Raw genomic sequence first — 13,816 nt, forward strand, 5'->3', positions numbered from 1 at the left:
GGGGCGGGCAGGTTGGGCGGCTGCACCCACTTCCCCCGGGAAAATATTTTTGGGGGCCGTGGCCCCCCCAAAATCAAGTTGAAATCTTGTGTATTTTTTTGATGATGGGAATTTCATAAAATCAAGCTAGTCTAACAGCAAAATTTACCCCTGAAAATGCACGAAATGGCGTTTCAGAGAGTCCCGATTTCAACATTTCGCCAGACCTCCCTTGTGACGGCCGCGTCTTTGGCGCAGGACAATATTTTAATGTAGCGTTGCTCTGAAAAATCTTTTAAACCAATAGAAATTGTACTATCGTACTTAGCTTAGTTTACAAGTAGAAAGTGCCACTAAAATGCAGGAAATGACGTTTCAGACGGTCAAGATTTAGAAATTTTCTCCGGACCTCCCAAGCGATGACTTTCACCTCCGGCGCTCACAACGACATGGTGAAAATTTGTGCGTGGTAGCTTATGTCATCGCCCTCAAACATCTTTTTCTTTGACAAAAATGGCATAAGATTTAGCATAGTCTACCAGCAAGATTTGTCCCTCAAAATACAGAAAATGTCGTTTCAGAGGGTGCAGATTTCGAAATTTCCCAAGACCAACCAATCTTACGACAGCTCGCACCTTCGGCACTCGAAATCGTGAAAATATTTTGGGGGCATCGCCCTCGCTAAAACCATGTGTCTTTCTAACAGAATTGCCATCAAACTTTGCTTACTCTAGCAGCAAAATTTGCCCGTCAAAACGCAGGAAATGCCGTTTTAGAGGGTCTAGATTTCAAATTTTCCCGGGGGAGCATGCCCCCGGAACCCCCTAGCGTGGTCGCGCCTACGGCGCGACGGGTAGCGCCTTCGGCGCTACGTAAGCGTGAGCCGTAAAATTCTGTTAGGAAAAGTTCGCCCCCCCAGACGAAATTTCCTGCCGCCGCCTCTATGTTCCTCTTGCAGTACTAGCGACATCTACCGTTCTTCTATCAAACTACACTTAATTGTCTTGCCAATATCACCACAGGCTATTACTGTACATGCGTTTTAGAGTTGGTTGGATCTGTCATATTGTTTCTAAATTGACTAATATTAATATAAAGATGTTGTTATACATCTTTTTTTAATTGAATAAATGATTAAAATCAGTTAGCTTCTGTTGTGATTCTTGACAATGAATTTATATTGTCTTTTATAGTTGCGTGCTTTGTTACTATATGGCTCCGACTAATATTAAATGTTCTTCGAGAGCTTCGGCTATTTATCATGCATATAGAATAAATTTGCGTTGAATTGACAAATCAATATCTACTTTTTCCAGTATGTCAGCTGAAGAAATGATAATAATAACAATGTTTTTAACACCGGTTTGCTGTTTCCTTGTATTTGAAGAAGATCTGAAACCAAGGACAGATAACTACAAGTGATATTCACATACATTTAATTTATTTTTGCGCCGTATATGTATAAACAAACCTGACATAAATCAAACATGGTTTTTGTCTTTTGGCAGAAATGAAGCCTTGTTAGATTCCCCTCCCTCCTTCTCTCTCTCTCTCATTCTCTTCCCATCCCCGCCTATCGCTGACCCTCCCTCTTCTTTCTCTTCTCCTATCCTGTCCTTCTCTCCCTCCCTCTCTCCTTTATCCTTTCTCTCTCTCCCAGATATCCTTCCTTCTTCTCTCTCCACTCATTTTTGTCTCCACATCCCCCTCTCTCTTTATCCCTCTCTCCCTCCACTTCTCTCTCCTTCTCTCTCTCTCTGTAGACTGTATGCCACAGCAGTCAGTCTGTATAGCTCGTTATTCGGCAACAAATTATGCGGGTCCCTTTCAAGCGGTTACGATTTGAAACTCATTACCGTTGTAGAGTCGACTCTTCTGTGAAGCAATGATTGATTTATGCCAGTCCTGAGCCGTGAAATGATATCTATTTTGTGGACGCCTGTGCCACAACAATAGGGAAACGTCGGTAAACTTTTGGTAGGTTGCCATTGCAATAAGTCCCTTTGTTTACTTTGTTTACTGGTTTCAAACTACAATACCTTGAAAGCGTTCCTGTTTAAAACTAACGACCCCCCCCCCCCCCAACTTGATATCTCCGTTTTTGAAACAACGGAAGTAGGTGAAGTAGTCCGTTATCCCCACGGAGAAAGAGGAACTAGTGAAATTATAGGTGGAGTCATATAAACTTATGTCCCGTAAAAGTGACTATAGTATGTATATTCTTTCAGATTTGAAACACGTATAATTTTTATAAACAAAATTTATATAGTCAAGTTGGCATTGAAGTAGGACATTATTACCAAAACAAAATCCCGTCTGGCCACTAAATAGTCCACAGAATGACAGGGGACCCTAATAATTGATCATCTGTCAGAAACGTCCTGTAAAAAGGAAACTGTCGTCTGCAAAGTTGCCCCTCCCACTCTCCTTTCACATGCGGGTCATCCGAGCGTGAAGTTGGGTATCTTCCACGTGATTGGTCAATAGCTGCGGGCAGCTTTCGTCTCATTGGTCAAGAGGTTTACCCTAGGGATGGCGGAAAGTGTATAAAAGGTAGAGATGTCCGTACAAGAGTAGAACACAAAACGTGGTCACTGTAAGAGCATCAGCAAAACTTTATTTCGCTGAAAAAGTTTAACGCTTCTTTTAATAGGTTTGTAGCCATCGTTGCTATTTTGGAGCTATTTGAGTAACGGAAAGAAATTGAGAATGAAGCCTACGCTTTTTGATCGTCAGATGTATGGACACTACAGGAGAAATCCACCCACGGTTTTTCCAACGGTTCCTCTTCGGAAGAAGCAGCCCGAAACCGTGTTGAAGTCGCCCGCAGGAGAGTTGAACTCCCTGGCTCTAGCTCAGATCACCCCCGAGCTGCTGAGGACGGTTCTGTACGGGAGGTGGCAGGGAAGAAGCGGGGAGACACGCGCTGTCAGCCCGAGGGAGAACCGGGTTCCGTCCCCTGACCACCAACGGTCTCCAGTCAGCCCAGGTAAGTGTCACACAAACACAGTTATGTTTTATCATAGGAAATATACTGGATAAAGAGAAATGACCGTTTTAGATATCCGTTGATCACAGACATAAAAAGTAAATGCTAGGAAATGTTAAACATACCTAAGACCACCATCCACTCCCCTAACGCTTCAAATCTGTAGCTAGCTTTTTTGTGTAAAGCTGATATTTTCAACACTACATTTAAGAAGTTTTATTTACCCTATTGTGTGTACGAGTCTTCATAGTTTTCTGTAAATATTGGCCAATTCGCCAATAAATTGGATGATATACCAAAGAAGTTTACCATGTTATAAACCAGACTCCCGGGCCAGCTAACTCCCCTGTCATGCTATTTCGTTTGCTTAGCTACTTCAAACTATTTGTCCTAAAGCTTGCGGAGACTTGTAGAGATAGACGACAAAAATTTGTTTTATACGTTCATATAATCTATTTGCTTGCATCTAGCCTAAATTAACTTCTTCCGAAGCTGTCAAAGATTCGATCCATGTACGTGTAAGTCACTGATGACGAATACTAGTCCGGAAAAAAATTACATTTTCAAAATTTGTTTCCTGTTTCATTTGTTGACTTATATTATCATAAGTTGCATTCATAGTACAGTGTAAGAAGTCTAGTAATAGAAAAGTATGTACAAGACCAACATGCATTTATTTTATTTAAGAAAAAAGGAACAAAAACTGCATACAGTAATTCTTTAAGAACTCTGCGACATAACTGAATAGAGAATTTTAAGATATCTTTTAAAAAGAGGTGATATAGAATACGTCTGATCATGATTTTAAAAGGGTGGCTAGTTAAATACGAATATGCTATAGATAGACGACAAAAAATTTGCTTTATATGTTCATATAATCTTTATCCTAAATAAACCCACTGCCTTTTATTCTTTTTGCTAGCAACACTCATTAGAAGAATGCAAATATGCTCTACTGGTAAAGGAAAAAAAATAAAGAAAAGTTTCTTTTGTACTGTCTGAAGTATCCTTTCAGTACATTCTACTTTCAGGCATGTTTAAGCGCTGCACAAGCGACCCACAATTACAGTGGTCAGTCAACACAAGACTGAACTGTACACAAAACTATGCAGGAACGTCTCAATCTAATACAGTACCCCATACAAAACCCCCACAACGGCCGGAGTTTGCAATTTACAGGGATTCAGTCCCTACTACACGGTTCAAAGCTCTCGGAGAAAAGTTCCGCGACTCCACGAACGAAATCTGTGGTCTTCAAATAACAAGTTTCATACGAGCGTCGAGAAAAAGATTACTGGTTAAGGTAGTCGCCCGCTGGTAGTACACAAAGCCGTGTACAAAATAGATGAACGAAAAGGAGCAGTCTTCTTTTTATATCCAAACTAACTGAGAAAATGGTGCTTCAATTAATCCAGGATTTTGCACTCAAAAACATAGTAATTGTACGGTTATGTACAAAAACTCTGTCCGTTTAAAATGATATACCAAGTGATTTTTTTGTCTGCGTCGGCTATTCTTTTTTTCTTCCCTTTTTTCAAATGAGTCATAGGGATTACAAATTCAAAAAACCAGTGCGGCTCACAAGATGCGGGTAATACCAAAGGCAGACTATTCCTATGTGTATTTAACATGTTCTCTGTTTAACGCATTGTTCTATTTTTATATGGGTAGCCCCTATATTTTCGGCCTAGTTTGGAGGAAGACCTTGTCCGGGTTAAGTCAATACTTGGTGAATGAATGAACGAACCCGCATGTAGCAAAGCGCGCAGTGTACGTAAGATTATTGGCACGTTGTTATGACGGCACACTAAATGTTTGTTTTCACATACAAGGAAGAAATAGACATTCGACCGCAATTTTTCTCTATACTAGTAGTTTACCGGATGCTATTTGCGTTGCGTACGACTTCTTTGTCTGTCGACTTCACATCGACCGAATATACATGTACATTATAAGTGCACTTTTCCGGTCTTTGCTGTTACTCTGGTATTGTACTTTCTTTTGTAAATGATGAAGTCACGTTTGGTGTTTTTTTAATCAAAAGGCGCACTTTCTATTGTGCTCACAAGATATCAAAAAATTGTGTTCGCAAAAACTATAGCCATATTACTGGAAATACTGTTGAATTTCATAAAGATGAAATAGATATTTGATTCTAAATATGCCTTTGTAAGAAATGTTGTAATTTACTCAGATAAGCAAACTAAAAAGATATTGATTTTCTCATCGAGATTTTGAAAACTGAGATTCGATTTTCTATTACGTGTACATGTATATGACCTCACTTGCGTAAAACATTACAAAGGCCACATACTTTTCTCCATCCGTTTTTTTGAAGCCGGCTGAATTGAGTTGCTGGTACTAGATAAATGCAAGAAAATGAACAGACCTATGACCGTAAGAAAAGCTACAGTTAGTACGAAATATTTCGTTTTTCTTTGATTGATTTATAATCTTTATATTCTTTTTTTTTCTCTTCTAATTTCCCTTTCTGTTGAGTCGGGGCCGTCCAGTTGTAAACATTGGATTTGCATTCATATAATTCAATATGTTCCATGTCCATAATATAAGTATAATTCAAAAGAACGCAACCTTACAAAATATACTTCTTTATCGATAGAATTTTTTAAATCTTTAAATCACAAATGTTTTTTATCGCTTAATGTTTTTTCTATGACCGTCATCTCAATTGAAAGGGGTTTAACGGACCGATGTCTTTGATTTTCCTTTACCGAGACGGGAGCCCCCCTAGTGTATCCTCGCGGTGTAACGTTTGATGTTTTGTGTTGGAGGCCATTACCCTTTGGCAGGCCAAAGACATTCTGATTTGCTCCGCTCTGCGTGCCTACCCCTGTCGTTACTTTGTTCCTCGTTTCTGGCCTTCTTGATAAAGCAGGCTCTACGTTTAGGAGCCATTGTTACATATAGAAGAGAACTTTAGGAACGTGATAACGGAAATATATCTTGTATCAAAAGACGGGATTTATTTAGCTGCAATATGCCACTGTGACGTTATTTTTCGTATTTATTCAACGATTGTTTCTTCTGACTAAGGTTGAAGAAGTTTTATTGATTAAGTAGGCTCTACGTTTAGGAGTCATTGTTACGTATAGAATAGAACTTTAGGAAGGTGATAACGGAAATATATCTTGTATCAAAAGATTAGATTTATTTAGCTTCAATATGCCACTGCGACGTATTTTTTTTCATATTTCTTCAACGATTCTTTCTTCTAACTAAGGTTGAAGAAGTTTTTATATATGCAGTGTCTACCACTATAAAAATGTGCTTTCTCTCGCACGTAGTTTGTCGTACGTTCATCGTACGAGTCCCAGCCCGCTGTCCGACGGCAATTGTCTTTCGTCGTACAAAGTGTTTCGTGTGAATAGTGCCTAACTTGCTACAGAAAAATTGAAGGCATTCTAAAGTCAACTATTTTGAGACGGGAAAATGCTAGATCGTTTTCGACGATCGACGATCTACAAAAAATATCACGGCGCCTCAGGTTTTCAGTATTGTATTCAGGCATATATCTATACCTTGGGGAACGCAGGCCCTTAGTACGCATTGTATACAATTGTCGTGGGGTGAATTTCTTTTGCCGTCTTATATTTTTGATTTCATAACGATTGTATTCGGCACAATGCCACTATCACCATTAAACAAAAAAAGGCTCATGAAGAAGTGATTGTAAGAGGGTAAATAGATTTTGGAAGATGTCTTTTGGGTTTCTTTTATTCTCACCTTTCTATAAAAATGACGGAAAGGAGATTTCGAGAAAGGAGCACTTTATAAAGCATTTATCGTTACGGTATAGGAAAAATCACGAATTTGTTTTGTAAAAGACGATTTATTCTTGTTTACGAAAAGAAACGGCGCTCTGATTCTCTTACAGGTCAGTGATTTTATCTTCCGACACACAAAGTGTGCGGATTTAATGATGAGCGGCTTAGGTAATTATCCTCGTTAAGCGATACATAATTTATGACGGCGTTTATGACTTGATAATGTGTCGTACCTGTGGGGTATAGGTACACGAGACCCTCATAAAAAGGCACGTGGGCCCCTGGGCATCGAACAAAAAGGTGGCTTAGACCACGGCACGCGTCATTTTGTTTCATTTTCCTGGGGGTTTGATCAGCCACGTGCACGGAGGAAATGTAGCACGGCAGGACCGTCACTGTCTTTGTTCTGTGAGCGAGGCGTCACGTGCTAAAACGGATAAAACTTTTCAAAACTCGGCCCCGTGTACAAGTAAAAAAGAAAACAATGGAACCGTGCCTTGAATAGTAAATGATGCCCGCTTTTATTTTCATTATCTTGTGATCGCATCGCGCGGTGTTTCTATGAGCTTAGCCTTACTGACATTTTATCTGATAATGAATTGTAAGGTGAATCATATCAATGGTGAATATCATATGTCATGAATAGATTTAACATACTTTTGCGCTCTCTTTGCTGTTTCTATTTCGCATAGAATAGAAATCTTTATTGACACGACAAAAGTACAGCAACTTTCGTAAGGTCTACATGTATAGCAACTACATACAGTACAACTAAACATAAAGAAATGCACAAATCTACGAAATGTATTTTTGGCCCCACTCCAAGTTGAGAATAATAACAATTACTGTAACATTTTTCTCGTCATAAACTGCGTATTGAATACTTGGTGTATGTAATTTAAAATCAACTATAAACTTAAGCAAGATTGATGTGGTTAGATAATGAAACGGATTTGGCGGCAAATAAGTTGCCATATAGCAGTCAAAAGACGCGCCGCATATGCGTCGTCTGCGGGGGACGTGAAAACCCAGAGGTCATTATACATCCAGGAAGCCCATTTGTTACTCAGATTTCCTGGGCGGATGCGTGCGACAGTCGTGCGACAGACACGTCAATCATCCTGAGATAAATACCGTCCCGCGGCGCGTCAGGTTCAGACGAAGGTCCTCAGAGATAGATAGCGCTGACCAATCAGCGTCCGTTTTCCTAACTCGATCATTTCAGCCATTGTCAGTCAGGAACGGAGCATCGGACGACCGTCCTTGGAGACAGTCGTCCAATCAGCTTGTGTTTTTGCTAACTCGATCTATAGTCGGCAACTGTCAGTCAGGAGCTGATCAAGTTAGGAAAACAGGTGAGTGTTGAACGGCCGTCCGCGTAGATGCAAATGTCTCTCAACGGGTGCCGCCATTTAAAAAGTCCGTCGCCTACGTATTACTGGTACCATATATCCAATCGATTATGCGTTCTGTGGAGACGGACACGAAGCAAAACATTTGTAATGCAACGTTCAATTTTCAAATGTACGGTTGTATCGTGATTATATGTAATGAAAGAAAAATATAGAAAGAAAAAAGAAAAGGAATTGCACCAGCTTATGGTCAAACCCGAGTCAAAAGGTCTAAACCAGAAAAAAAATATCAACTTCAGCATGAAACATAACATTATGGACAGGTGTGCTAACTGATAAAAAAACTAGTACTGACGAAATTGCTAACTGACACAAAAAGGTGGCCAACTTTCTACAGGTGATGACCGTTTATGTGACGGAAATTATCCGCGAAGACAACGCTCCAATCAGCGCGACGATTTTCCTAATTCGATCAAGCAACGACCTCACCTCATTGGTCAGGAACAATGCTTCAAACGAAAAGCCAGGCTTCCAACATGCGTTATCTTTAAATGACTGGATATAATGACGACAGGTCCGTTCGGTTGTGACGTCATTGGACAATAGGACAGTGACACCTTGTGTACCTGAGGCCTTCCCGGGGCATACGGACAGGTGTTCGGACAGGTGTGACATAAGAAAGGCGTACTGGATTCACCGGTATCGCTAATATGACTTTAGATTTAGATTAAACGAAATCTATTTCTGGTTTTTACCTAGAAAAATTTAAAGAAAAGACCATAATCTTGGCCAATAATGGTGTATGTTTACAGGCTCTTGCTACAAACATTTAACCTTTTATCAATATGTATATTGAAACAGTGTCCTAGATTTGACTGCAATTTTTTTAGGTCACTGAATTATGATAATGATTACATATTCAACCATGAATACGCATTTGGTACATCGGTTTAATGGCTCGTTCGTTCATTAGATCCTATATTGTTCATTCTATGTACAATAAAGGTCTTCATTCATTCATTTATTCATTCTATGCTTCCAGCATGGTAGAAACGCACACCACATATTGACTTAGATAACTTTAACGTGTAATACTTGATACTTCTCAAATATGGTATAAAGGAACTATTTTGAAGTTTATTTATTTGTTTTGTTTGTTTGTTTGTTTGTTTGCAATCCAACTTATGGCGTAACACCAGGTCTGTAATAGCTGCGCTTTCGGACAGATTTAATTGTTCCACTCACACCGGAAAAGACCCCTTATTTTTTTCGAAATGTGTGGTGGGTTTTTTACTTCCTCAAGGTGTGTCTCTTTCCAAACACGGGCCTTCAATTTAACGTCCAATCGAAGAAACGTCCTCAACCGAAGCTTGGTACACATTCCCAACCGAGTGAAGTGAGGAATTTGTGTTCAGTGCCTTTCCCAAGGGCAAAAGGTTGGTGCATGTCACAAGACTCGAACCCAGGGCTCCTGGCTTTGAGCCAAACAACCTACCACCGCAATACATCACGCCAGTTTTTGTATGTCCTATATATGTGGACAAAACTATTGCCCTGAGGCAAAAAAAAAGCCACTGTCCACAGAGACAGTCACTCGCCTATCTGCTGTCCATTTAATAGCTTTGTAATCCTCCTTAGAGACTAGGTAATGAATAAGCCATTTTAGTATTTGGCCGTCCCTTTTAAGTCGCCTGTGAATTTTTAAAAAGACATTAATATTTGCTCTTGGCGATGTCATTTATTTAAGGGTAAGTTTTCACAATGTGAGTACACAGTTAACGCTGATGGTACCGTGTTTTTTTGGAATAAAAATAATTATTTCATTTTCATTTCTTTGTCTTGTACAAGTTCGTGGACGTTTTTGTTTTTGTTTTATTTTTGCAACCTTTCAAATAGAGAAGGATCGAGTAGGTTTGCCAAACAAAAATGAAAAATCATTCTGAAATTTGTAATTTTTTTACAAGGAAGTGTGCTTATGATTAGTTCAGTCTTTAGCTGCGTGCTTCTTTCTTTCTTTCTTTCTTTCTTTTTCTTTCTTTCCTTCTTTCTTTCACCTTCTGTCTTTGATAGACAGATAAAGAAAACACAAAAGGTTTGATTGACAGATAGAATAAAACAAATCGGGGAGAAAGGACTCGAACAAATTACGCACCCCTGATTTGTGGTAAGTGTCAGACCGATCTGTGGGACTGAAAGGTAAAATACGGTATATTCATCATATTTCTTTCTCTTTTACAGAGCTGCCCAGTCTAACCGGTTTGGTACTACCACCCCAGTTGGAAGCGCGTAGTAGCCAGATCCCTTGCCGTCGGTGGGGCGTGTTCGCCCGTACGTGGATCAAGCAGGGTACGGAGATGGGCCCATACACCGGCAGGAGGGTCAACCCCACAGACGTGGACCCGTGCGTGGAGAACGAGTTCATGTGGGAGGTTTGTATAATAACCTTTATCCGTTGGGTAACCTTTATCCGTTGGGTAACCTATATCCGTTGTATATGAAAATAGGGTATTTGGGAATCGTTAAGTCGATGGAAGATAGTTTCATATCCACCTTTATCCGTAGAATAACATTTATCCGTAGGGTAACCTATATCCGTTGTATACAAAAAATAGGGTATTTTGGGGGGATCATTAAGTCGATAGAAGGTAGTTTCACATTGAAATATTTTTAAAATGTGGTCAGTTAAAACCCACGTCTTTGACCTAAAATCTCTAAATCTACGGATAAAGTTCATACCTTTTTTCTTCTTAATTCTCATTTTTTTTATATGAAGACATGTTTGGCCTTTGTTTCTATTCGACACACTGATAAGATAGTCACTCACTCACTCGTCCTCTTGCACGTGGTGAGATAAGATAGTGCTTTCATTTAATGAATAAATACTAAAAACCTGTACTGGTGACCACTCTTACAATAGGACATTCTAAACATTGTAGTCATAGTATTTTCTTGGTATGAAATAAAACATATTTCAATTTCCTTTTTTCAATTTGACAAAATGATGAAATTGTGCTCTCAATTAATACATACTGTGAAGCCTCTAAGATACGACTTTCTGATCATTGTAGCAACGTTTTGGCGGATCCGTAGATTGTTTTTTGTCTCATAGACCAAAGTATTGAGTACAATTTTGATCATGTTCCGTTACACAACATATACACGACAATCGCAAGAATGACCCCAGTTTAAAGTCGTACGACAATCCCGCGACAAATGTAAGGCGTGGTCAAGATTATCACACCTTAACGTCGTTTCTTTCCCAGGTGTTCACGCCGTACGGTGACCTGAGTCATTACGTCGACGCTAGCCGCCAGGAAGACCGAAGTTGGATGGCGTACGTCAACTGCGCAAGAAGCGAGCAGGAGCAAAACTTAGAACTGTTTCAGAAGGGAGAACATATCTACTACAGGGCGATGAAGGTAAGATTTTTACCTTCATGAAATATGGAGATATAGTTTCTGATCTTTGTGTGTTGGGGGGGGGGGGGGAGGGGGTAATTCTTTGCTTGCTTGCGTTGCCGCTTAGCATAACTTTAAAAGCTCTGGATGGATTGTGATAGTTTAAAGTTTGCCTATACGTCTAAGGAAAACGAAGGTCAAGGTGTATCAAAGGCCTCCTGGCGGCTACTTGGTACTGCAGCAGAACTTCCTATTTTTGAATATTTTGTCCTGGACGTGCATGCATTTTGGGGTTTGATTTTCGTTTGATAGACAGCTCTAATCTTTACCCTTTTCATGAATAAACAAACATTTTAATCATTCTCTAGGCCATCCCGCCGGATGAGGAACTGCTTGTCTGGTACAGGTTCAGTCCATCCACATTTCTGGGTATTCCAGGCGTCCCGCAACCTGAGGAGTTTACAACAAAGAAAGAAGGTTAGTAAACTTCAACTCGTTTGTTCTTTTTCTTTTCACAAAAAAATACCCTGGTTTTGCGTATCATGAGTTCATAAAAATTGGTGATAATTTCAAAGTCTTCTCAAAGTCGCTTGTATCAGTCTTAGTTACGGACTAAGCAATTCGCCCGCTAATAGTTTTAAACCCCAAAAAGCTAGTTTCTGATATTTCTTGGTTAGTTTCTTAATATTTTTTTCGTCTCAGTGCAACGTTGTGAAAAATAATTAAAAGTTTCTGTTTTGTCACAGAGATTGTTAAAAAGTTAACTATAAATTGGTTTTTTTTACAGACGACACAGTGACGACAGAACTACCGCCTGCGCCAGTGACTCACCGGCTGAAATGTGTCGTCTGCAACCGGGGCTTCAATTCCCGTAGCAACCTCCGCTCGCACATGCGCATTCACACCCTGGAGAAACCCTTCATCTGCAAGTTCTGTCAGCGGAGCTTCAGTCAGTCCTCCACGCTTAGGAACCATATCAGATTACACACAGGTACGCATGCGCCAGAAATGAATTGGTCAATCACCAGCCCGCATTTGATATTGATTATTTGTTTGTTGTTGTTATTTTATTCTATTTTCTTTTTGGTCAGATGTAATTTTTTGAGAGGTGATGTTAATATTAGCTATTACTAGTAGCGTAGACCACCTCTCTGTCCTGTAATGCACTTTGTTGATCATAAAAATAAATGCCTCGCTACGCTCAGTGGTTTATTGGGTGGTTGAAGTAACCGACTAGACCTTATATACCTCGGTTTGGGACTTAACGATTTACTTTAAATAGTTTTGTCTAATGTAATTTACTAATCAGGTCCAAAAAAAATCTGGAAACGGACACCGATGTCACAGAATGCCATAGTCAGTTCCAAAGTTAAAGAAGAACATGTGAAAGAACGAAAAAGCGAAGAGGCTTTATTGTCCTGCATACCATACTCTCAAAATCAACGGCATATCATAAATGCGTCTACAACGAAACAATTTAGATGGTAGATATTGAATATTGTTTCTGACACTTTCTGAACGCCATTCTATTGTTTTCGTTGTTTTATAGGGGAGAAGCCATACCGATGTGACATCTGCCATAGCGCGTACTCCCAGCTCGCCGGGCTCCGAGCGCACCAGAAGAGCTCCCGGCATCGCCTGCCAACCACCACCGACTCCCCAACACCATCCACCACCCCCTCTCTAACCGCGCATGCGCTCCAGGCGGACTCCTCCACCTACATCCGGGACACGAAATCAGACGGTAACAGTGACAGGTCGACGCCTTCACCTGACCAGTCGTTCTTCGCAACCTACTTCGCCTCCGAAAGGGTACGGACTGAGAACCCCATGGCCTTCGTTCGGACGCCATGTTGAAAACTTTTACAATGCTGGAAGGGTTGAAAACCCACTGTATTTAGTGAAAATAGAAGCCAAGAACGGACAACAATGGGCGTATTTTCCCTGTAAAACATCTTTTGAAGGGACTTTAGTTTCAGCGCAAAATTAGGTCTGTACGAATTATTTTTGTAAATACTGTAAATATGTTTAACTCACTTGATGCCTTCTTTTTCTATGTATGCTAATAAACAATGCATAAAAATAATATTGGGTTGCGTTTATTCTTTTAGTGAGCCATTTGTAACAACATACATTAATGTACTAAGTGCTACATTGAAATACTAAATGTATTTTTTCTATAAAATTAAAAAAAATTTCTCTTTTTATTCCTTTACAGGCATAAATCGAACATAAGCTTTCAAAACCGTTAGGCTAGAAATATTTGTAGTTTATAAGATCATACCGTTTGCATTTTAGTTAGCTGGGCACTGT

General features: G+C 39.8%; 1 protein-coding gene across 1 annotated transcript; it reads left to right on the forward strand.

Annotated features, from left to right (window-relative positions):
• The first annotated feature begins 2,567 nt into the window (after positions 1-2,567).
• On the forward strand, positions 2,568-13,598 carry LOC118423674 (PR domain zinc finger protein 12-like). Its single transcript, XM_035831908.1, has 6 exons — positions 2,568-2,968; positions 10,344-10,534; positions 11,369-11,524; positions 11,872-11,980; positions 12,291-12,494; positions 13,053-13,598. Exons 1-6 carry the CDS (start codon positions 2,689-2,691, stop codon positions 13,358-13,360), a joined length of 1,248 nt encoding a protein of 415 aa, XP_035687801.1. The 5' UTR covers positions 2,568-2,688; the 3' UTR covers positions 13,361-13,598.
• The last annotated feature ends 218 nt before the right edge of the window (positions 13,599-13,816 follow it).

The sequence above is a fragment of the Branchiostoma floridae genome, chromosome 9 (assembly GCF_000003815.2).
Source record: "Branchiostoma floridae strain S238N-H82 chromosome 9, Bfl_VNyyK, whole genome shotgun sequence".
Lineage (NCBI taxonomy): Eukaryota > Metazoa > Chordata > Leptocardii > Amphioxiformes > Branchiostomatidae > Branchiostoma > Branchiostoma floridae.